This window comes from Brachycentrus maculatus, unplaced genomic scaffold (genome assembly GCF_059751285.1).
Source record: "Brachycentrus maculatus isolate JH-2025_06_01 unplaced genomic scaffold, ASM5975128v1 h1tg000637l, whole genome shotgun sequence".
Lineage (NCBI taxonomy): Eukaryota > Metazoa > Arthropoda > Insecta > Trichoptera > Brachycentridae > Brachycentrus > Brachycentrus maculatus.
Window position 1 is genome coordinate 71,889 of NW_028281373.1, and position 26,752 is coordinate 98,640.

General features: G+C 30.6%; 1 protein-coding gene across 1 annotated transcript; it reads left to right on the forward strand.

Annotated features, from left to right (window-relative positions):
- The first annotated feature begins 2,384 nt into the window (after positions 1 to 2,384).
- Obp73a (Odorant-binding protein 73a) lies at positions 2,385 to 20,194 on the forward strand. The gene is made up of 6 exons (XM_088274165.1): positions 2,385 to 2,706; positions 8,894 to 8,987; positions 13,266 to 13,366; positions 13,819 to 13,854; positions 18,000 to 18,150; positions 19,152 to 20,194. The coding sequence occupies exons 1-6, from the start codon at positions 2,617 to 2,619 to the stop codon at positions 19,238 to 19,240; spliced, it is 561 nt and encodes a 186-aa protein (XP_088130291.1). The 5' UTR covers positions 2,385 to 2,616; the 3' UTR covers positions 19,241 to 20,194.
- Positions 20,195 to 26,752: the final 6,558 nt, after the last annotated feature.

Here is a 26,752-nt window from a genome sequence, read left to right on the forward strand (position 1 = left end):
GAATTATCGAATCAAACTAATGGTTCATAGTGTAAACAAAACCGAACATGATTTCGTTTTGATAGTAATTTTAGTGTTTATAATTATCGATAATACGCAATGTATTGTTGCTTGTTGCACTTCTGTAACCAGTATGGACGTAACTTTCACTTCGGTACATAGTGGCTAGCGAAGCTTGCCAATATTACGTCACATAAAATTATGTAGTTAGGCTCGTACCTGATTACTATTTTCTTCTACGGTTGATTACATTATGTTCTCACCAGAAATCGGGCTTTAAATCACGATTGGATCCATTTATATAATACTGTAAAATTATTGGAAGCTAACGAAATTCAGTAGATACACTGAAATCCAGTTATTAATACTGTTTATTCCGCATCTAAATATGTATAATCGTAACTTGAAATTGGTACCATGAGTGTGTTAGATGAAATGAAATCGGAATAACAATGTTTGATTAGAATAATTTCCGATCAATCGTACTCTTCATGGTATTTATTTTGAAAATTCGATCCTCTATTGAAAGCTCCTAAGAATAAATGAAATTAGGTTGATCTTCATCCCCGGTATCCCATCATCATCTAGTTCAAAATATTTTTTTAATTACCGCCGCCCCGCATTCCAATCCATATAAACGCAACCAGTTTCGTTTGGTTTAAACGAAATTTATAGTGACGAAAATACAAATTAAGGTTTAATTATTCTCGCACATTCTCTGTGCTTATTTTCGCTCAAAAAGTATCACTTTGGCGGTGAGTATTTGTTATTTCTGGAAATAAATTATCCAGTAAATAACGTTTTACTTTCAGAAAATGTCAAACACTAGCAATATTAAACTAATACGTAATTGCGAAAATTGATACCATTATGACAAAATAGCACAATAACATGTGCCTTAAATAGGCTTGCGTAACATTTTTTTACCGCTTTTCTATACACATGTTAAAAGTACCTAAGTCGTTATAACACATTCAGCAATGGGGCATAAAAATGCTTATTTACAATTAACAAAAGATGATTTTTGCATAAACATATCGATAATATAATACGACGTATTACCATTAAACCAAACACGAATACTATATGAAAGTCAAAAATGTAAGTACTATTCACTGCATTTCGTATAAACATTTGTATTTCAGGGCTGTAGTTCGATTCCCTCGGATCACCGTTTGTGCCATGGAAACCGTTATACGAGTATACGTACCTATATCCTGACATTCTGATACATATACCGAAAACTTAAAAAATAATTAAAAAGGTATGTTGAATACGTTTATGTTTAAAAAATTGCGTAAAGTGTACATTATACATAATATGTTGATTTAAATTTGAACGTTTGTAAGTAGGCAGTAACTCGCAAATGTTAAAATTAAATATGTATATATCTTCCAAAAAATCATTCATTAGCCAGCCGTCGGGATTGTGATTATAGGGGTAGATGTGAATTGTAATACATTTCTTCTTCTTTTAACCCCATCTGCACCCAAGGTGCACAGGGCACTGCATCGTATTGACGCAGTAATATCTTGATCGTTACTTACATGAAGGCAAGGTGATCACTCCTGCGCTTCAGGAACTAGTCCAGGATAATATTAAATAAATATTACAAAGTAAAATCGCCAATATTTATTTTCACCCCCCCCCCCCTTGGGAATCGAACTCGATACCTCCAGCACGGTAGCTGTTCAACCAACCATTACACCACGGAGGCGGACATTGAATTTTTTTTTAACAAGTCAATGATTTTTTTAAAAGGAATATTCGTTTGTAGGTATATGAGGCAGTAAGTGCAAAAGTGGCCTAACCCTCAATTTTTCAAATCCTGCCTTACCTATTACAAAGTATTTAAAACGTGCTAAAATTTACGTGAATAATATTTTATTATTCAAGTATAAGAGAATAACTGTACCAGCTAAGATAGGATTATGTTCTTTTGCATTTAACTTTAGCACGTTTTATATAATTTGTAGTAGGTCAGTAAGAAATGATAAATTAAGGGTTAGGCCACTTTTGCGCTAACGGACTCATATACAAATTAATTATTTTGTTATTCAACTACAAGGGGATAACTGTACCGTCCTTAGGCGTCTTAACGCCAATTGGATTGTGTCCTTTTGCATTTAATTTTAGCATGTTTTCAATAATGTGTAATATGTAAGGCAGGATAAGAAAAATTGAGGGTTAGGCCGCTGACGGCCTCATATGTCGTCCTTGCCGTCTGTCGGATAGTCTCAGAGCCTCACGAAGGGCCAACCTGCGTCGCGCTGCGTCTGGCGCTCAATCAGAGCGCGTAGTCGCGCAGAATACTTTTCGTGTCGCCCACTTTTAGTGTGTCGACTCTCGCGACGAGCGGCGGAACCTTTCTCAATAGATGTGTTACCATTCGCCGCGAGGACGCCGCCAGACTACCAGACCGCTAGACCGGCACACGGCGACTCGCGCCGCTCTCGAACCCGAACCCCTCGCTACGTTTGACAACTCGACTTACCCAATAAGCGACGGTATAAGTAGGACATTTTCCGCGCTCGTTGCTAATTTCAAACGGTCCGCGCGGAAAGCGCATCTCATCGTTGAATTTCCCCGTATTTCTAGGAAATATTTCTAATAAAAATGGTGCAAAGAAACAGTGTGTGGTTGTGTCTCCTAATTTGTGCACTTTTTGGATTTTCGACGACATCCAGCGAAGTTGCTTCGGAAGGGGTATGATAAAAATAATATAGTTTTTTAGTAATAATCATGATTTTTGTAAGAATTCATTTTATATAATTCAAATATACTTATGATAAATCATATTTTATTTAATATTACCCTGGACTGGACCCTGAAGCACTGGAGTAATCACCTTGCCTTCATGTAAGTAACTATCACGATAACACTGCGTCAATACGATCCAGTGTCCTATGCACCAATTAGGTGCAGATAAGGGTTAGAAGAAGAAGTAACAATTCAAAAGAAATATGCATACCGAAATTGATTAACACTTCAGTCACGTAATTTTTTTTAACAAATTGTAAAAAAGGCGTTTAACATCGATAGTTGTTACTTCTGCAATATAAAAACTTACATTATATAAAATATTGAATTCAGTTTTGAATGTCATCGAATAATTTATTAGCGAAGTGTTTCTTGTAAAGGTCGCATACTAAAAATGGTATCACCGCAATAACCGAGTGATGAATCAGTCCAGAGTGTGGGAGGGCTATTAGAATTTGTAATATATATTGTACCTGCATATTACACAAAGGTTTTTTAAACAATTTAACTTTCATTCATATGAAATATACTCAAATATACATAAATCTTTTAATTATTGCCTTATGGTTGGTACATTTTCACAATATATACCACATTTTTATTGATCATACTAGTAAATTAGGATTTTCATGTATGACTAATTGGACATTTGTCATAAATCAGTTATCATCCATTGTTTCTAAAATATTGAAGGACAACTCAGTACATGGAACACTTATTAAATAACTGAATATAGAAATAATGTGCAAGGTTGACCACATTTCATTTTTTACTGTCAAACGTTCACTGTTCCATTTAATACTTATACATATAAACCAATCTAAATAAATCGCGTAAAAGAATGAAAAAAATAATATTCAAAATAAGTTTTAATCCGCAAGAATCTTGAGGGGTTTTTGTCCGCCTCCGTAGTGTAATGGTCAGCACGTTCGGCTACCGTTTTGGAGGTCCAGGGTTCGATTCCCAGGAGGGGGGGGTCAAATAAATTTAAGTGAGTTTTTCACTCTAATATTTATTTAATATTACCCTGGACTGGTACCTGAAGCGGAGGGCTGATCAACTTTCCTTCATGGGTTAACAATCAATATAGCACTGCGTTTATATGATCAGTGCCCTTTGCACCATTGGAGTGAGAATAACGGTTTGAAGAAGAAAGTAGGGGGAACCGGGATACTGCTCATTACCTCTCAATTATCGACCCAAATCTTTTCATATATTATAATTTATTATATGAAATTAAACACGTATTTAAATTCGAAATCCTATTATAAAGACTTAAAAATACTGCCTATATAGACCAAAATGACGGTATCGAACGTTTCTGTTCCTCACTTTTTTTTATAAGTATGTATATACTTATTAATGTTTAAAGCAGATTATTTTAACATGTATATGTTTTAACAAATAAATTACAGTAGATATTTCAATTCAAAAACTTCAAAATGTCTGGAGTGAAGCTTACTCAAATAGTGTTTTTTTTTTCACAATTATCACATTTTTTTTATCTTTAATAGTTACGTAAACCTTTAAAACAAGGTATTGTAAAATGGACTAGAATGGATTAATTTAAAATAGTTTATTTGTTCAATATTAACTGAACAATAATCGGGGTCTTTTTGCGCACTATTATATTTTGAAGAAAAACATTTTTATCCATTGAAAGATTCAAATATTAAGTTTTGTCAAAGTCTACACTGAAATTTCCAGAAATCATAATATACGGTGGTTCGGGGGTAATAAAAGCGGACCTTAAAATACTCGTAAACTATATCGAATTAGAACCCACAATTTTATTTATTTTCGTCAAGTCAAGTGCTTATTTAAAAAGGGAGACCTTGTTATTACCCGTATTATTTTGAAAACCAAATATTTCGTTTAAAATAACCATAATTTAGCGAAAATATCAGTTGTTATACCATGTAATGAAAACTTGCTTTGTATACTTATATAAAATAGGAATCATTGCAAAAATAGGTTATTAAAAATGCAAGTAATTAAAAATAACAATTTGATGGAATGGGAGTAAAGCGATTATATCATAGTCTACTGAATCATTATTAATGGTATTTATGTTATACGTGTGAATTAATTCGAGCAGCTTTACTTTTGTGCAGGAATAAGATGTTAAAAAAAAATTAACCTTGATTATGAAACATGACTATCAATTTTATATTTGAGTAAGTTTAGTAAGATATGTCAAAATTATAGTTATTATTAAGGACTGTGGAATCTAAAATATGTATATTTCGAATTATAATTATTTATATAGTAAGATATTTAATTCATTAATAACCATATATGTATATACATACCAATCTTGAGTGTATCTAAATAGATTAAGAAGAATATGTAACTCTCCATAGATGGTTCCAATGAATTCACACGGGAAGCATTTACGATATATCTAGGAGATCCAAAAAATAGGTAGTGTTATTAACAATCATGGGTAGAATGATGAATGTTGGATGCGTATAAAGTGATCACTTAACTAGCATAATGCAGGTCGTAAGCCCTGTAAATACCCAAACTTCCATATTCTTCTTCATATTTGTTGAGATGTCAAAATGTAAAGCACTATGCGGTTTACGATATTATTTGGATTTTCAAGTTTAACTTAATTATTAGATTTCATTTTAAATTTAATGAAATGACTTATGAACAATCGCTTTTGTGACATTGGTACTTATTTTGAGAGTAAACACACCTAGATATGTCAAAAATGAATGAGTAAGTAAATAATGAAAATGATTCACCTTTTAGCTGGCTACGCGCTTCACTGTACATGGCGTATATGACTTTTTTAAATATTGTAACAATTTGCACAAGTATCGCGTAAGTCAATGTCAATTGATGTTAATTACATACATTAAAAAAATGTTTGTTATTTGAATTAATGGTATAACTAATAAATTTAATTATTGATATCTGTATTATTTCACACATACTTTAAATGATGTGTTATCCGTAGAAATTCATATGCTAATAAGAATTTTGGTTGGTTGGTTTAGCAATAAGCCCGCCAATGTACTTATCTATTTTCTGTACATGAAGTTTAAATAAATAAATATTGCAACATTCAAAAAAATGTATACATTAAAAAAAAATATTTATCAAATGAAAAATGCAAGGAAAAAATGAGCATTACGAAATTTTCGCAACTAATTTCATTTAAAAAACTACCTTACGAAAATTTGGATACAATATTAAGACAGTTAAATAAATGTAGGGTTAATTCCTTTATTCCGGATTCAGATTATTATAATGTCTTCTTAATGCTCATTTGATGTAAACGTATACTTACTTCAAACAAGCAAAAAATAAAATTTTATATAAAATTCTGCTAGGCAGCTTGCAGAAAACAAGGCGCAATGGTAATGAGATATTTATTATTATTATGATTAATTAATTTAATGGCTATAATGCGACTTTTTCAAAAACATTTTAACCTCAAATCAAGTATTTCATTTTTACTTTTATACCGGGGCCTACCACAATCTCTACATTTTGCTGTAAGTACCAACAGCTGCACTCGATTTACTTTTACCGAATGGCCCATTTTGTGACCTTCATTAAAATATACTCCGTTCATTCGCAGTTTATATAAATACCGACTTACTTATTACTACCGGTATTCAGAGTTTCTGTAAAAAGTTTTATCTTGTACCAAAAAGTCGATGAAAGAGAGATTAACCGGAAACAAACTTTTCACAAAAAATGTAAAACAGTTTTTACCTACTCGTATATGAGATTATTGTTTTAGTGTTCATGGCCTACAATAGTGTTGTATGTTCTATAGCCTGATGAGGTGCTCCTAAATTTCAGAAATAATCACAAATTCAGTGATATTAATGGAGTTTTCAACTCCATTAATATCACTTTTATCAATTCATCCCTTTTAATCTTTAAACATAAGTTTTAAAAATGCTTTAAAATCTCTTATACCGTCACCACCATTACACAACAAAGAATTCGATGGAAAGCAACCATGGCCTGTTCCCAACCAACACGGGTTTAAAAATATAGTTTTGACACTACTTCATGTTTTTAAATTAGTGTGATCATCCATTCATTCTATTTCACCTATTTATATTTTGATTTATGACTTACATTAGAAGAATATATTGTACGATAAGAAATTCGGCTGTTGATCGTGTTGACGTGCAGAGGTTACGTTTGCTTTGCATCTTGTTTTTTTTCTTCTTCTTCTGTACGTGTCGTATCGGGTTTTCCCGAGATTGACTTGTGAGATTGTGTCCCTATTTCGTACAGCCCGAAACAACTCCTTGCCCATCCGCATTCCTGTCCACTCCTGTTTATAGTTTATTTTACATTGTTAAAATATAACGATAATTAAGGACCTTTATATATTAGACCTAAATTAACTTTTTTTATTACTCAAAAATATAAAATAAGAATTAATAGCTTTTCGTGTGTTATTTCAACGGTCTTGTCGGATGAACGAATATTGAAAGAAAGTATGTCGAGTATAAAACAGAAATGACAAAACGAAAGACAATTTTAAAATACATATGTGGCAATTCGAACCCCAAGGCACATTACCTCGATCATTTTCCTAATAAGAATAAACCACACCCGTTACCGCTTATTTGTATCGAAATTATCAACATTCACATTTAATTTAATTATTTTTTTAATTCACATTTTGCAATCGAAAAGACTGCAATGTTTATGATATACCAATATGTCTCTAGTATTTTTACAAGTTTCTCTGAGACATTGATCAACAATCTTTTAAGTCTGCAAAGTACGTACATACATAAGATCTACAATGGTACATATTTGAGTATCGTATTTACATTGATAGTTTATGTTATGAATTTAGTTTTGAAATACACGTATATATTTTTAATAACGAGTACTTCTAGATCTTTTCATGGGTGAGAATTGTTTTATACCATACCCATTTAATCAATTAGAAAAGCACTCATTACGAAATAACATTTGAATTTCCAATTTTGAGAGATATAATACAATAGATACTTTATTTAATAGAAATTTTTATCCAGTGAATATAAAATCTCTCAATTGGGTACATAACCGTACAACAATATTTTTAGCCATGATTTTTTTTAAATTTGGGTTTATGTATTCAAAGATTGTGGGAGTTATTGATTTTTAGTAATATATATTTAATATTTTATGAGCAAACGCAAAAATACTTTATTTGAAACAGAAGATTATTTATTTTATATTATTTAATTGATCTCAAACGTTAGGTTTTCAAATTAACCAAGTACGAAATGTTCATAACCGCTGAGTCCAACAAATGACCGTATCCAACAAATAACGTCAGTCTGGATTTCGAAACACGAAGTGCCCATTGTAGAAGATCATAATTTATGTAGGCACCGAAAGACACAGGACGACATTGTTGCAGGCAATTTACAAAACTTGATTTCATTACACACTGTCAGCCAAATACAATGTTTTGTTGAATTAAATATTATATTTCTTAACTAGAATATTAAAAAAAGCGTTAAAAAAATAATATTGTACATTTTTAAGGTTTCTTTCAATAAATGCCAGAAGATTTTTATTGATTTAATAATGTATCCAGACCGAACAAACTCAATACATGATCCAAAATTGTTCTTTTAATTCTTGGCATTGGTAAAAACTCAACGGTATTTTTTTGGAAAGCATAAAAAAACTCGTTTAAATTACTAGTTCTCCAATTATCTTGAATGATTTTTTCAATCAATTTTTTTTTATGTTTCTAATATACAAAACTGAGGTTTTAAATATCCGTTATTTTAGATTTTTTCTCGTATTTATATCAAATTTAAAAAAAATAAGATTAAAATATTTTTAGTTTATGTATATGTATATGTTATATAAACACTTTAATATAAAAAAAATGTTTTTAAGTGTTTATATAACATATTTTGATTTTAAAGATGATATATTGGTAATTATAATTTTATGACTTATGTAAATTGAGGTTTTAAGTGAAATACTCTTAAAACATTTGTCTCTAATTATCAAACGTGTGATATCATTTTAGGTGACATAAATTAACCTTAATTTCAAGAAAAAACATATTGTTAAGATATTTTGGCCTGGATATACAAGTATGAAATAATATTTTACACTGTCCAAAAAATTTTTTCAGGAAAAGCGATGCCAGAACCCTCCTACAGCCCCACAGAAGATTGAACGAGTTATAACACAATGCCAAGAAGAGATTAAACTCTCCATTCTCAGAGGTAAATATTATTTTCTCATTTTATGTAACCCCTTCTTCCTCGTTTTGCTCAGTGGTGAGCAACTGTGACCTCGTACACGATTCGTTTCCCTTATTTAATTATCTGTCTACGCGAACCATATAAAAGGCATTAAACAGTCATTGGTCATAATTATTACTAGGAACGCGTTCCTAAGAAGTTTCAAAGAAGTAATGATAAATTCAAAGTGAATATAAAAAATACATTTACATTGACATAAAGAGCATTTACATTGTCACCTTATTTTCCTGGATATTTTTTACTACTGGTTGACTACAGAGAAAAGTCGGATTACCACATGATATTCTGTAGTTTCAATACTTATTAGTATTTTTATTTCTTAGTGACAGAAGCAGTTAATGTATATATATATTATACATTAACTGCTTCTGTATATATATATATATATATATATATATATATATATATATATATATATATATATATATATATATATATATATGTGTATATATATATATATATATATATATATATATTATTTATTTATTTGAACTTTTTGTACAATATGTGTGTACATTGGCGGGCTTATTGCTGTAAAGCAATATCTTCCAACAAACCAACAATATATATATATATATATATATATATATATATATATATATATATATATATATATATATATATATATATATGTATATATATGTATAAATAACTTTAGGTAAAAAAAAACTGATCTTGAAAAATATACGAAAGTTAAAATAAAATGCATTATAATATTTACCCACGACTCGACACTGACAAATTGATCGTTGCTGACTCGAAGTTAAAAATAATAACGCTAATGAGTGTGAAGTAATGATTACAAGCGTTAAAAAATATTTTTTATCCCGTAAATATGTACAAAGTAAGTCCTAAAATGGGTAAAACGTTATTGCTCTAATACATATACACATCCAGATCCAGACTTACGTCCATAAGATAGGAATATTATTTCAGAAAATTTTTTTTTAGTCTTTTAGCGTGAAAACACAGTCAGTCATATTGTCATAATAAATTATGTATATCATTTGCATTTGCCTTTATTGATTAACACTATTTTTTTTAACATTTCATAGAAAATTGGTTATTTTAAAGCATTTTTAAAGAATACATAACGCAACAGAGATACATAAAATTTAAAAAAATACTGCATCTTAATGTGTAAAAATTTGCACTGGTACACCATAACTATGGGTTATAATAATAAACAGAAACTGTATCAATTAGAGCATTTACATTGTCACATCTCAATCTTGACGTATTACGCAAAGCGTGATTTTATTTTTTTTTATTTGGGTATATAATGTCACATATACGATTAATCAATACCAACCACCATGGTGCCTGTTTTGTGGCTTGCTCAGATAGAACGTGAAGATAGACAGGCGGATGGAACATGAAGCAATACAAACCTTGGTACATTTCCATATGAATTCGTTTGCCGGACTACTTTTCTATGTTGTGATAAGCAAGGCCAAATGATGATTTTATATTTGGGAATTAAAATAAATTACCTCGTAAGATGAACATATCTGAGGCACCTATATTATTATATTGTTAAAACTGTTATTGTGAAAAAAATAACATTTTTGGGCCTTCAAAATCATGACAAAAGTTTCACTTTCGTAATCTTCTTAGTGTTGTTTCATATGTTCCTATATTCGGAATACACTGGCATATGTAAATTTGACGTTTTATGATTATCACTTCAGTATTTAAATATTCAATATTTCGGATGAGTATCGTAGCAGTAACAGGTGTTGAATTATTACGAAAATTGGTTAAAAGCATTAATAACTAGTTTGTTACCAAAACGGTTTCCATTTTATCCAATGGAAAGTAATTCTCATCTGCATCATACACAATCGTGTGAATATACATAATTTTAAAAGATTTTTAGAGCGTTTAATTACTCTACTATAAACAACGAGTAAGATACTTAGAGATAAAAATATTAAGTTTGTGTCATCTTTTAATGTTTCAACATTTAGTGATTGCATATAAAAATACAGTTATAAATTATGTATTAGTTATTTACATTGCTTCGTTGGTTATGAGGTATTAGGTACTTGGTTGGTGAGTTCAAATGTCCGGTGTCTAAATGCTTATTCCACGTCTGTATGCACATATTATAGAATTGAGTTGTTGTAGGATTATTGAAATCGTTTCATACTACATATATAAAAATTAAACAGGTATTTTTGTGTGGTCAAATACACATTATTAAATGATCCCAGCCAGAAAACAATTTTTGTGCGGTGCCAATTCATCTAAAGACGTAAAAAAATATTATTTAATTTTTCAATTATAAAATTAATGTTAATTAGATATACGTATGTGCATATTAACCAAAATCCGGACTAAATGCCCCTATCTTTTTTGTTTACGTACCTAATTAAATGCGCATAGTATTGAACAAAATACTAAAATATATTTTATGCCTTGAATAATAAAAAAATGGTTATAATTTCTATAAATAAGAATAAATTAACTTGTTATTTTTTGTCAAGCAAAGAAACAAAATTTGCATGGTTTTCATCTTACTGAGTAACATCATTTCTAAGCTTACATAATATGAATGAAAAGTAAAGCGAATAAACCATTTTTGTCTCGTTTTTCACAGAAAAAAACTTCATATAATTTCACAACAAAATATTTTTTCTTTTATCATCTTAAACAAAGACAATCAAAATAAGAGTAATTAACTTAATTTTTTTATGTCATATTCCGAATAATTAGAAATACCCATATTTTAAATACTTTAAAAAATTGATTAACGTTGTAAATTAAAAATAACTGAAAAGACCCGATCGTTTATGTAACAACGATATTGTATTTTGTGAATATTAATTAGCTACACAGTTTGAAGCCACAAATAATAAGCCATAGATAATAATTTTGATAGTATTATAACCTTTAATAAAAACACAACGGATTGAAATGTTCTTTCCGCGATATCTTTCTCAAGAGAAAAACAAAATACGTAAATTATTGTTGAAACTACATTTTATTGCTGTTGCGTTCATTTGATGAGCCAATGGATAATGACTCGGTTTCATAAACCGACAATTTTATGAATGAATGGATATGTAGGTAATTTGTTATTAATACTAGATCTTTCCGAAAGTACCTTCTGAATAATTAGGTATGAAAATGATCAATCTATGAAACGTCAGTATGGCATGGATTTGCCTTTTTGTCACCGTTATTGTCAGTGGTGTCCAGAGGTCCGCTTATCGGCGACTTGACAGTTGTACGGATAGGGGTAGAAACAGATACAGATTTCTATAAATGTACTACACATATGTACTTTGGCTAAATGATTAATTCAGAAAAGAAGGCTTCAAAATGAACAGGATCGTGACGTCAGCGTATTAATAACATACTGTAATTAATTAGTTTATTGAAAAATATTCCATTTTTCTGAATGGTTATTAATTTTAGTATTAAAGATTGTTTTAAAACTTTATTCAATTAGCATTAATTTAATATTGAAAAAAAATACTCGTTAACTACTTGCGAACCAATTATTATTCTTTATTGTATTACCTTTTGACTTTGTATCGAATAAATTTGAACACGTACCCACAGTTATTTTACATTTCACTATTCTTTACATAGGTATTGATTTTAACCCTGCGCCCATTACGTAATACGTTATTATTCTTATGATCTTTCTTATGTTTTTTTTTATGATTATTATTTTATTTTTATAAACGCACCGAATAAAAATACCATAATTTTAATCATTCTGTTCCTATTTCACAATTAATGTTTGTTATTTTGAAGATAATATTTATGAGAGTGCTAAAATGGTAATATTTCGTCGTTTCAATAGCCGTCCTAAAGGTCACTTGAATGAAAAAGAAAGGTTTCTTGTTTTATAAAAAAAATGTTTTTAGAAAACAAGGTCAATAACTTTATTTACTTAGATTAAAATGAAAAAATAATTCATTCATTGTTTAAGAATCATTTCTCCGTAGTACATTATTGATGGATTAAATTTTGAAATAATTTACATTGTCTGAAATTTAGTATTGATTAATTCGAGGTTATGCAATATGTGTTTCCGAATGAAATGATTTTTATGGAAATAATTATTTTTAGAAAGGCTTCGGAAAATATAATTTTAATCTCCAGTACTTTTAACAAATCAATACTTTGAAGTTCATTCCTTTTGATTAGAATTTGGAATTTAAAGGTAATAAAAATAGATTGCATCAAATTGATTTTTTAATAGTATAGATCGATTACTTTTAGAGGCCCTTGACGTTATTCACCAGGAGCAGATGATGCCAGAACAAAGAACGAGAAATAAGAGACAAGTTCCGTTTACACGAGACGAAAAGAGAATTGCAGGGGTACGTAAAAACATATTTTTGGCGTTCTTACACATTATCTGCGGGAAGGGTAATTTTACCGTTTCACTCGTCTGGTTAACCAACAACCGACAACTTAGTTTGCCTTTGGACATATATTTACATAAGAAAATAATCTTCTCTCTATCTGACTATATTAGTAAAAGAAATATCAACATTCCGTTATTTTCGCGTTTGTGAATTTTCAAATTCATCAATTCCAATATGTTCAAATTACCAATAGTTTATTGTCATTATTATCTGCGTGTCTTGTTACTTTGTTTTCTCACAACATACATTCTTTTTTTTTAAAAACCTTTATTATTAGTACTATAATCGATATAAAATCTAGATCATTCAACTTATCATAGAAAATAATTAACACCTAAGAAAATCATAAAAATAAAAAAATTTACCAATAAAAAAATTCAACTTATATTTTTTTCTATTTTCAGTGCCTGTTGCAGTGTGTATACAGAAAAGTTAAAGCTGTAAGTACATATTTGTGGATTTGTATAAAAATTTCCTTGGAAAATTCATTCAGTAACATTATTTTATCAATAGGTATTAAATCTTAGTTCCTCGTTCAAATAAAACTAGAAACTACTCACGTTTCTTATAATACCAATTTTATTCAGTAACTAATAAATATGATTTAAATATCTGCTACAATCACTTCAAACGACTGATTAGGAAATATATTATATCAACGACATTTTTGATCATCTTATTCTCTAGTAAATTACCGCCGTTCTAGATCCATGTATCAAATGGCAGTTGAAAAACTGATTTTTACTTGATGTGGTAGGATACAAGGAGTGAGGACGGCCTCATATGGTTGTAACAAGTTTTCGTTACTAGGTAAAATGTTAACAGGATTTATAAATACGGATACATGTCTGTTCAAAATTAAATTTATTTTTCATATTTTTTATAATATACAATATCATAAAATCTCTTTAAAGTGGAAATATAAACGTAAGCAGTATATTTATTAGGTTATAAAAACGAAATTCACTTCACACTTTAGTTGTAGACCTTAGTAGAGTTATGTGGAAATAACTAGTGGTAGATAATTATGCTTGCACATTCGATTTATAACGATTCGTGATACATAAATCATAACAAATTAAATTCTAAGTTACTGTGCATAGATATAATATATTATTTGTAAGTACATGTTATAAAAATTGAGAAACAAATTATTTGTATGAGAATTTTAACAAATCAATATATCTATGTAAGTACTGGTTATTTTTTTATATATATTTAATGAATACAATATACTCTTGACCGACGAAAAAAATTCAATGTATGTATTTACAAAAACCGCATATACTCGTAAATATATATTTTTTTGCAGTGAATATATTTTATATTTTATAAGCGAATGCTAATTTCAGATTTCTATTTTATTAATTAATGTTTTTGTGCAAGACTTAATATACTGTATATGCCTTAGAACAGGTATTGACTATATCTAGTGAAATAGAAGGTGTACAAGAGAATGTTTGCTTATTACTTTAATTTTGTTATGTTATACTTAAATAAATTTGATTTATTTTTTCGCTTTTACAAAGAGACAGTTCTCTTTGTAAAAGAGAATCAGTATTTTTTATAATAAACGTCGATTTTTTAACTGAACTGAATTTGAAGGCAGTCTAAAATAGTGGTACTTAATTGAAAATATCTAGTCATTTATTGTATTAAGGTATAGTGTTTTGTTTTTGGAAGCAAATAACGCTATAGAAAACGTTAAAATTTATCCTATTAAGCTGAATATATATTTAATGGACCTACTCTCAAGGGCGATTATTTCGAGGAAGTCGTTTTAATCGTTTTTTTATTCACTGACATACCGTCTTATGTAATAATAAAAACTAATACAAGTCTAGGATAAAATAAACGTTTCAATCACATCAGTTATAGGTAGGTGTTAATAATTAACAAATCAAGGATTGAATAATAAATAAAACTACGCCGTTCCCTCATTATGATGCGGTTTAGAATAATGAACGATGTATCTATGTATGTATCGATGCGGCATATTTAACTATACTACTAATTCTTGGCGTCTATTTGTAAAAACATTTTGAAAGCAGTTTTCGATACACATTTTCAAAAAATTAAAGTTATAAGTGAAAAATTTCATGAAAAATTATTCAAGTAAGACTTGCTTGACTTATATACTCGTATATGCGTATCTATATATTATAAATTAAGATTTAGCTAGTAAGCTATACACACAGGCTATAATATCCATTTAGATAAGTGTTAAAATAATAGAGGAAATATTTTATTATTTAACTTTTATATAAATATCTTATGATTTCGATGTTATAAGTCTTGAAGTCTTTTTACTGCTCACTGCCTGTGCAACTGTCCATGTCTTCAAGATAAAGTGCGTTACATCACCATATTGCGAATGTTGACAGGATGTAAGGGATGCGAACCATACTTTATTCCAGTTTCCTCTCACAACAGAGAAAAACTTCCTAAACAGCTTAACACGGCAGGAATTCAACTCCCTACCCAAGTATTCACCCTTGTTTCTGATCCTAATTCTAGAATTGCGGTCATGATCTCTAAAATGTGCTGAACGCATTTGATACTGACTTATAATTCGCTGGATGAGTGTCGAATAAAACAATTTTCAAAATATATATTTACCACAATATAAAGTGAATATATCTCAATAACAAAATAAACTATGATATTTTCATTTGTTCCAATAAAATTTGCTAAACTGAAAATTGTTAAACGTTTCGTTTTATTCTCAAATGTTTCGCTTTTTTTTTAAATGTAGGTTTATGGCTTTGGGTTATTTTTTTTTGGGTAATTCCGAATAATATTATTTTCATTATTTCCCCAAACTTTATTCCTGTCGAAATGTGTTTTATAAATATTAAATATAGTATTGCAAAGAATTCCCTAAAAGAATATTTCATGTAGCGTCCGTAGTGACCGTAGTGACCACCGGCTCTGTAATTGCCGTCTATGGTCTAGTCTAGTATCTGGATTCTAGTTTCTAATCTAATCCTTTCACTGCGCCTTACATGGCGAACCGGTGATTTGCCGCCGACTGGACTCGGCGAACTGCTAAACTGGTTGGAAAGCGCGTGTCTTTTGTCATCGCTCGATTGTGAAAACTGTCGGTATCATTTTTTACACATGGCGAGCATGCAGTTTCTTTTTTTTAAATAAATATTTCAGCCATGCAAATATTTCTTTTAGTTTATATATAACCTTTGAAATCGGCACAAAAAGTATTCCAGTAGAAATTTGAAAGGTATTGTTCACGAATCACGATGCTGCATTTTTTTATTTCGTTACTTGTATAACCAATTTAAGTATCTCATAGTTAACAAAGACTCAATTTACTTTCAAGAAAACTTTATGTCTTCATTCATGTTTCAATTCTTAATATTCAAATTCGATAAAGAGAGTTCCTTTCTCCATTCGACGATTTTACTATCAAATCTCGTTTCTTTAATGATAATGTAATAGCAAAGTCAAAATATAAATAATATTTGGAAATGTTCGGCAGAGGAGTTGACTGTAGTCAAACACAATTGATTAAATAATTGATACTGCGGTTAATTGACGGTGTTGGGATGCCCACCCGAGCATATGGATATCTGCCAATCGTGGACAGTCTACTTGTCTTTTGGCGTTAAAGGTCAATAGGAATGAGAGGACGACAAACCGTTCTCACAAAATATTTCCCGTGGAAACACCCTGCTTTACCCAATATACCTATGTTTATCTGTTAGACAACGAAAAGAGGTAGAAGTAAAGATATGTTATTTTTAAATCAATTATTGATTTACAAAAAATGATTTCCATTTTGAATTTATTTGCTAGCACATTAGTATTTAGGGTAATATCATTAGCAAATCAATAGCAAAATTTTTTTATTTTTATTTTGCAACAGCATAACTACGTATGTACATGTACCTATATGAATACACAGTATGTATGAATACACATGAGGGATGCCGAGGTCGTCCCATAAATGGCACGATAAAGTCGACTGATGGTCGTGACCACATTGCCACTGGCAAATAACGCAAAGCAATTCGACAGTGGGTCAATATTTTTGTAAAAAAAGGTCCAAATATAAATGGTTTATTCGTGTTTTTACTGTTTGGTGTAGTTAGTTTAACAAAACCTATAAACAAAAACAAATGAATACACTCGTAAATTTAAAAAAAACCAACAACCTAAAACACAACACAAAACCTACATTGACAGGCGCCGTGGCGTAATTGGGTAGACTGCGAAACTGGCATTGCGGGTTCGATTCCCGCCAAATGCAAAATAAATTTTTAGTAAAGCAAGTTTTATTTTCAATTGGTCTGGGTGTTTGTGATGTATTCTTCACATTTACCTTCCCTATCCTTACTATCCCAACTGCAAACAAGCCTCTAAAAATAGAGTCTTGGTGGATTATTCCTTTAAAAATAAATTAAAACATGTTTTTTTATATGAATAACTTCAGTTTAGACAATAGAAAAACCTATAGTTTTAACTGTACCGCAATGTGCATTAAATAATCAAAATAACCCAAATTTTGGTGCGTATCACGCGATATGTACTATTTGTTACTTGTTATTGATGAGTCGAACGGTGACAGGTGGACAGCTTCGGGTTCCCGACTCTAGAAGGCTTGGTGATGCTGTACTCCGAGGGAGTGAACGAGCGAGGCTACTTCATGGCGGTGGTGGACGCGAGTCGGGAGTGTCTCATGCAGTCGCACGCGCGCTTCTCCAGATCTCTCCCAGTCGGTCAGTATCCCATAGATCCCTTACGTAGTCAATTAGAATGCTCGTTATTTTCTACATGGTGCATTCTCAAATCTTCGAGTTGTTCAAGTTTGCGTGTCTATCAAATTTCGTTGAAACTTGCCCACAAATTATTCATTGGTAATTAAATACAATATAATTCATTAATGGTCTGTAAATGGTTTATATCATTGTCGTCCCCATATTTATTTTTGGCAGAATGGATTTAAATTATACCTACTATGCTTATACTTTAAAATTACAGTTATTCTGTCAAATTATAGTTATACTATCTATCCTCAGATCACTAACATACCATCCTCTCCTTTTGTATCTGGTGCGAGTAAAACGATATCTTGCGCATCTACAATATATTACCCGATATAATTTTGTTAAGAATGAGGTTTAAACTATTCTTAACTCTATTGTACCATCTTGGATAGCTTTCACTAAAACAACAAGATTGATGTGATAAAAAGAATCATACCTATTAAAAAATAAAATGTACGTGATACATTGTTTCTATGTACATATAAGTGGCAACTGTTTACATATAAAGTATACATTAGGCACGCATGATTCCGATTTAAATACTTAACTTTCAAACTAAAAAAAGATTAACACGTTTACAAAGTAAAGCTTGTGTTTCTAATAAAATATGAATTTTGTTTTTACAGAAATATTTTTCGGTACTACAAGTACGTTGTAAACTTCAGAACAATAATGTATTGAAGATGGCCACTGCAATTTATAATGGATGTTGAAATGTTGGGAAAACTTAAGTTTTTCCAGGTTTTGTAAAAAAATATTGAAATATAAATCTGTCTTTCCTTTCTGCTCGTCGCATTTTCCAAACAAAAAATAGAGCGGGTGTTCTAATTTACCCGTAATTGAACGCATTCTTTTTTCTGTAATACACATAAAAAAATATATATAAACTCAGAGCAGGTGTTTCAATAAAGTGCCTCATTAATTATTCTTCCAAAATGTCTCAATTATTCCAGATAATGGCAGGAACTGCGATGTATCCTTCGACGTTTTCGAATGTATTTCGGATAGGATCGGCGATTACTGCGGGAATTCTGGACTCTAACGTGATGCCAGATTCCGGTCACAGTACATCAGTCACGGAGGCGCCAATCACCAGACACTGGCCACCAAGCGCCGGTCACATGGCCCCACCAAATACTGTGCACCTACTAATATTTTAATGCTTCCATGTTACCTTTTGTACAAATAAAATTATACTAATAAAACATATGGTTTGTACACATACTAATAAAGAAATATACTCGTACCATATTTCTTTATTAGTGTATATAAAATGTTGTATTTGAAGAAAAGATTTTATTTTTAGGTATCTTCGTGAAATATAAATCGGTTGTAAACGCCTTGAGAAAGCGTAAAATAAACAATATTTAAATAAAACATTGCTATACTGATATATGTTAATTGAGTATATGGACTGTTAAGGGGAGTGACTGACAAATCGCTTTTAAATCACGATAACTTTAATGTGTAGTGATGTTGCGATACTATTTTATTATATGATCATTTGATGGATTGACGTTTTACCAACACTTTGCAAGTGTGTCCCCTGAAATGTATCGATGTCGCTCACACCCTTCAGCAGTCATCAGTCGATATCGAATCAAAGCTTTGAAAGAGCAGTATACTTTTCTAAATAAATTGTTTTTAGTTTTTTTTTTTCATTCATTACTATCATTTTGTATATAACTGACATATTTAAGCACAATTATACTATAATTGGAATTCTTAGTAGCTTTGTTATAATTGTATAATATTTAATTAATCTTCTCGACACCAAACTAAATTAATGTAATATATGTATACTAAAAATAACTGCGTTTAACGCTTGCTTTCTACATTTTTATGTGTGACAGAGAGTAAAAGGTTTATGCGTATATGCCGTTGTTATTGAATTGAATTCACTGTTAAATAAACGTCAATATATATCATGATTTATAAAATTAGAATCAGAAATATGAGAGAACTAACATAACAAAAATAAATATTTTTTTTAAAACTAAATTTTATTACACCTACATTCCTCACATCCTAATATTTTAGATATAAGAAAGTAATGTACGGCTGAACAAGTAATAATTTAAAAGATTTGGAAGAGTTCTTTAAGGTGGTATGGACATGTGGAACGAATGGATAACGAGAGAATGACTAAGAAAATATATGTGGCGAATGTGAGAGGTAAAACAGAACGAGGACGACCGAAAAAGATTTGGCACGATCAGATCAATCAGAACATAAAATCTGGCCGTGTCAAAAGTCAGCCTAATCGGGGGGCATTTATGACTGGATGTGAAGGAGGCGAGGAGTGTATGACAGGATAGAAGACTGTGGCGTTCCATCCTTTCTGCCTACCCTGCGGCGGAACGGCGTGATGGTAGTAGTAATATTTTGTCCTCAGTATTCTCCATCTTTATAAAAGAATACCATGTTACGGATATAAAAACTGAAAAGCAGATTCATTTTTTAAAATGAAGGATATAAAAATCCAGTCAAATGTAAACATTTCACGGTTTTCCATACCTCACTGTGCATGTAGAGACTTCATATTCAAAATAGTGACGCTCTTGAGAAGCATCTGACAAAGATCCTCTGTTAATACGTGACGCTCATAACAACCAACAATTCACTATTAGAGGCCCAAAATCCGATTAGCAATCACGAAGAGCCAACCAACAGGAGTTCATGGGGCCGATAAAAATTCAACTGGCCATATATGTATATCTTATTTGTTTGTATTTTCCTGTTGAAAAAAACACTACTGCCATCTTTTGGTGAGTTTATTAAAACATATAAACTACGTTAATTTCCTCAGTATGGAAAATAACGTAGTTCAAATACTTTACTTGCGTCTTCAATAGATGGCAGTAAACAGGTTTATTGTTTTTTTTTTGATCGGTGTTACTTTTCTGCACGGAAAATATCCTGAATTCGGAATATTATACAAAAGATAATTAAATTTAACAACCTATTTGTATGCTTTGTTTTTATTTAAACATTATATTTCTTTCTTACATTGTATACTTGTATCATGATCATTTTACTACGAGTACTTGAGGGGATACAACGCAAACACAGAATTCAATTACGGCCGACCACCGGAGCGGTCAATGTCTCTTCACGCCCAATTTTTTTAAAGAAAGTGTTTTAGATTTTTTTTTTTTTGAGCCGAGAAAAAATATTTTTAGGCTCCATTCTTTTCAATAACTCTTTTCTTTTCAAAACCACAAAATTATTTCGAAGAAAATCTTATTTCTTCAATCTGAAAACGGTGTTTTTTATGAAAAAAATCAATTACGTAAAATGTTACCTGGATTTAGAGAAAAAAAAGTTGCGGTTTAAGAATGCTGGGCCTTTGACCTAGCTTTAAAATAAGTATTAAATAAATACCTTACATAAAAAGGTTTAAACGGGAAATAATTTTTATTTTTTATTTTCTGTGCCTGTTGCAATATGTAAACATAAAAGTTAACACTTTGTGGATTTGTATAATAATTTTGTGGGGGATAATCCTTTAATAACATTAATTTATTAATGAATATTGGATCTTTGTTGTTCTTTAAAAATATATAAATATTAAAAATAAATTAAATGATTTTATATTTGTAAACTTTAATCTAAGAAAGAAGAAAAGGAAAAAAGACGATTTTTTTAAATAAAAATAAATTGTATTACCATCAAACATAACTAACAAGCGTTCCAAGCACAAGAACTCAGTCTCTTTATGGGAGAGAACTGCGTTTTTAATTTTAAGATTGTAAGTAGAAATGTTTACAAAATGAATTAAAATTATTTAAAACAACTTTTGTAACCATATTAAATAATAAAAAAATAATTACAAATTTCAGATTTTACGCTTCCTTATGAATACGTCAGATAACACGATAAAGCTTTCTTGATGGTAATTTCTGGTAATATTAAAGATGCCAGTGTTAAAGATGTTCGGGCATATTCCGTAACAATTAGTTGATTCGGATTGTCCAAACAGAACGAAGAGATGGTGAAACATGGTATTGTGAAGAGCCGGACCTTCACCCCAAAACAGTGGACCGGAAAAATAGCCATTATTTTTAGACAGATAGATGATACCCTAAACACCGATTGTGGCTCAACGAACGTTGCTGACTTATGAATTATTTCATATCTATTGTTTATTTTTTAATACGCTTAAAATACTGGATAATCTGAAAGCAAGAGATAATAATCTTGGCGGAATAATACGATGAACTCAATAAAATTGACGTTTTAAATCAAATAAAAACTTAAAAAATGCATTTTTAAAGTTTTTATTTGATTTAAATCGTCAATTTTCAGCTTTTTATTTTTCATTAAGTTAATTAAATATTTAAATTAAAGTTCATTTTCTGTTATAAAAGAAAAAAATCTGTTTTAAATATCTTTTAAAATATGGTAGAGTGTTTATTTAATTCGATAAATTTATTTTAAACAACGCAACACATGATATCACAATATGAACCGTAGAACGGGGCTACTTGAACTTTGATGTGTTACTTGAGCCAAGTACAAAAAAATATTTAGATCTGTATTTGGTCTACAATAATGAACGTATCTTATTGTCACGACACGTTCATTATTGTAGACCAAATACAGATTTAAATCTCTTTTTTGTACTGGGCTCAAGTAACACATCAAAGTTCAAGTAGCCCCGTTCTACAGTAACAATAAATAAAAAATACTTAGGTAAAGAATATTATTATAAACATATTAGTTTATCATCGCCTGTCAGACGATGAAAGTATAATATATTTGCTTTGGCAAGTTTGATCAACTATATGTGTATAGAATTTAATAATCAGGCTCTTCCAATGTTTTGAATGCTAGAATCTCTTTTTTTTAAGTATAACACGTATTGTCCGCCCCCGTGTGTAATGGTAAGCGTGTTTAGCTACCGTACTGGAGGTCCCGGATTCGATTCCCAGGGGGGGAGGGTGAAAATAAATATTTGTGATTTTACACTGTAATATTTATTCAATATTACTAGAAGTCTGGGCATTTACGGGGCTGACGACCGTCATAGGCTGGTTTAAGTGATCACTTCTACCCATTATTGGCAACCACACTACTCAAATTCTTGGAAGTTCTATATATATGAACAAATTTTGAAACCTTCTTCTTGAATCACTAGAACTTCACTAGAGACATCTATTGGTAAGATAAAAATAAGCTTTTTATTGAGCAGAAACTCTTTTATTAGTATGTGAGGTCCGAATCCTGGATTATAATTACACACATGAGAAACGCCAGAAAATATCATTTTCATTTTTATTTTATTTAAGCACAAGTTTTTGCACAAGCACAAGTTTTTGGGAACAAGTATTTGGACACACTCAAAATTTCGTAAAGTAGAATTCAATCCGTTAACCGTGTTTAATTTTGGATATATTACCCAACAATTATTTTCTTTGTTGGAAAAATAGGCCGAAAAAAGGTTTAAGTTATTTTCTTTCAAGATGGGGAATAATATATGTTTTAATGAACAATACGGCTCATAATAATAATTAAAATGACTTCACAGCGGGCTGATAATATTCAGTTATTACGTCTTATTGTGTATAATTGAATGAAGGCGCGGGTAAACAAGTAGGGGATAACATTGCATTCAACTCGTGTGAAAATTACTTTACAGTCAATGAAATAAAATATTCGGATACAATAAAATCGTTAAAAGACTCAGAATTTAATTTTTGATTTGAGTCAAGGACTCCGATCTTACCTCGCGGAAAGGAGACAACTTAGAACTTAAAATTAAATTACTTATTATTTCTGTAGACGTTGGTAGTACCTGTACTGTACTGTACATGTCTGTAGTAATAATAGTTGTTGATTAAATTGTAATTAATTATGAGATTTTTTTAATTACTAAAGCCAACTGGCTCCCGTAACATTTATGTAATGAATGTAATCTAGCTGTGATTGCCGTAAAGCATTTATAATAGATAGCACTGTACTAAAATATTTAATATTGGCATTAAAATACACGTGTCGCGGGGAAGTTAAAAAAATTGCATTTATTAATTATTAATTCTTAAGAGAGTCTGGAAGCGCATTTACTTCAAGTACTCAGTCGCGTCATCATATATGCACACACTTATACATATATAGTTATTTATACATGTTTAATGCTACTATTATATTTTTAGAAATATGAGGTAAATAAGGGTCCCATAGTATTGTTTCCGTCTACTATACCATGCAACATATAGTACAGAACTACTGTAATCCAGGATTCGATTCCCTTCACAACCTGTTTTAAATTTTCCAACACACCATGAAAGAGGAAATTTTACTAACTTCTTCTTTTTCTAACTCTCATCAGCACCTAATGGTACATAAGGAACTGCATCGTATTGATGCAGAGTCATCTAGATCGTGATTCACATGAAGGCAAGGTTGTCAATCATGGTACTAGTCCAGGGAGGCGGACAGGTTAATTTGGAAATGACTTTATTAAAGTATAGAATGATTGTAGCATTGCGTCGGGTGCTATGTACACGATGTTATAAAGCGCACAAAGGTAATCTTATTTTCATTCAAGATTAGCGCTGTAGAATTAGCGAAGGCGTTATGATGCGGTTAAATCATTCACCGGCCGCAATTTAAACAATACTGTGAGATATAATTTACAGAAAAGAATACTTTTAATATATCGAGAAGGTCATCGACACAGGAATTAAAAGAATAGGATAATTAAGTCAAGTCTTTCTAATTGCTGATAGATTACAGGGTCAACATATCCCATTTTTATACGAAGAACTAACCGAGAATAATTGCCGAGGACGAGAGATCACAATAGCTTTACTGCTTGTTCTTTGTGGTGCGGACTTGCAAGTTTACCATGGAGAACGATACAACTAACTTTAACTATATTAACTTGTACATTGTATGAATCAAGACGTGGTCAGATTTGACCATTATAATAAGAACTTTGATCAATTTAAATCATTATATCTAGAATAAATAATATTATTTTTGGTATTATTTTTGACATCTCATCAAGGATGAAGAAAAATATGGAAGTCTGGGCATTTACGGGGCTGACGACCGTCATAGGCTGGTTTAAGTGATCACTTTACACACGTGTAACATTCACCAATTCTACCCATTATTGACATCCACATCACTCAAATTCTTGGAAGTTCTATAACATATATGAACCAATTTGGAAACCTTGTTCTTAAATCACTAGAACTTCACTAGAGACATCTATTGGTGAGATTTGGACACACTCGAAATGTTGTACAATAAATAATTTGGAAGTCAACATTATTTTTACTATTTCGGCCTTCTTAATAATTATTGGAATTACACAAATATCTTTTTTATATATACTACAACAAATTCACATTATATTTACTACAATATTTACATTTTTTTGTATTTACTAACTTAAATGTCCTAAGTTTGACAATCTGTGAACTGTCTCTAAAGGGGTCTCAAAGCTACCTTTTGTAATCAAAATAATATGTAGAGCTATACAAAATGAAAAGAAACTAAAAATTACACAACATTCTGAAAAAATCCTAATTAGGGTTTCATTAACAAATATTAAATATTTGTTTTTAGTAATTTAGCGAAACCTGCGTTCTTTATTTGTATTTATGGTCCATATCTGGGCCTGATTTTTAAACTTTTTACAAAATTTCATTTTTTTTTTAATTACAAGTGATTCTGGACTAGTGACTCTGAAATCTAGCTACGGTTTATGCAACACCGCTTATCATGACCCTACTTAGGCTTCAAGTTTATACATTTTTTTTATTTATAAAGTTTTATAACATTTACCTACATACTTGTGTGTGGATTAACTGTTTAAAAGTTGCTATAATTTCATGTTATTCATGAGTGAAAATTCTAGGCAAAAGCACTCTCTATTTCGGCAAATGCATGGTTTTAGTTCTATGATAATATATATAAATGTAAGTACATTTTTTCTTGTACATTAAAGTGAACAATGAATTAATTTCAGTTGAAAGAACGTTTTTTTACAATTTTCATAAATCGTAAAACCTCGTTCCTCATTCTTACAAAAATGGATAGTTATGGTAATAAAACATACTTGTACGTGCATTTTGTTATACGTTCATATTTTAGTATAATTTTTGACATTTTTTCTAAAGACTTCGAATATGGGTGTAATGATTTCTTTAGAATATTTAACTCGTGTAACATTCAACCTATGACGTAATGGTCAGGCACATTCTGGTAACACTGAGCTGAATACGTAATCGAGTTAAGTAGCCATCTCCGTATTCCATATTTAAGGCAAAAAGAAAACATTGCCCAAGTCGAGGCATTGTCTTGGTTCGGCATTTGGGCGCTGATTGTTCGGCAGTTGGCATGATCAGAGTTCATTAATAAATCATTGGAACGATCTCGCACTAATCATTGGCCGCAGCTATCCGCGTTGCGCCACGTACCGGCGGATTATGTAGTTATTATTATTACCTTACCCTATCCGCGGAACACGGTTCGGCGCTCCTAGATATGGATCTGGCGGCCGTGTGGCGCTACTCTGTAAGTGTAAGCTGTAAGCTTCAGC

Coding starts and splice junctions, on each gene's coding strand:
- Obp73a (XM_088274165.1), top strand. CDS start 2,617: ATGGTGCAAAGAAACAGTGTGTGGTTGTGTCTCCTAATTTGTGCACTT. Junction 13,855..17,999: donor TATACAGAAAAGTTAAAGCT/GTAAGTACATAT, acceptor GAACGGTGACAG/GTGGACAGCTTCGGGTTCCC. Junction 18,151..19,151: donor CTCCAGATCTCTCCCAGTCG/GTCAGTATCCCA, acceptor CAATTATTCCAG/ATAATGGCAGGAACTGCGAT.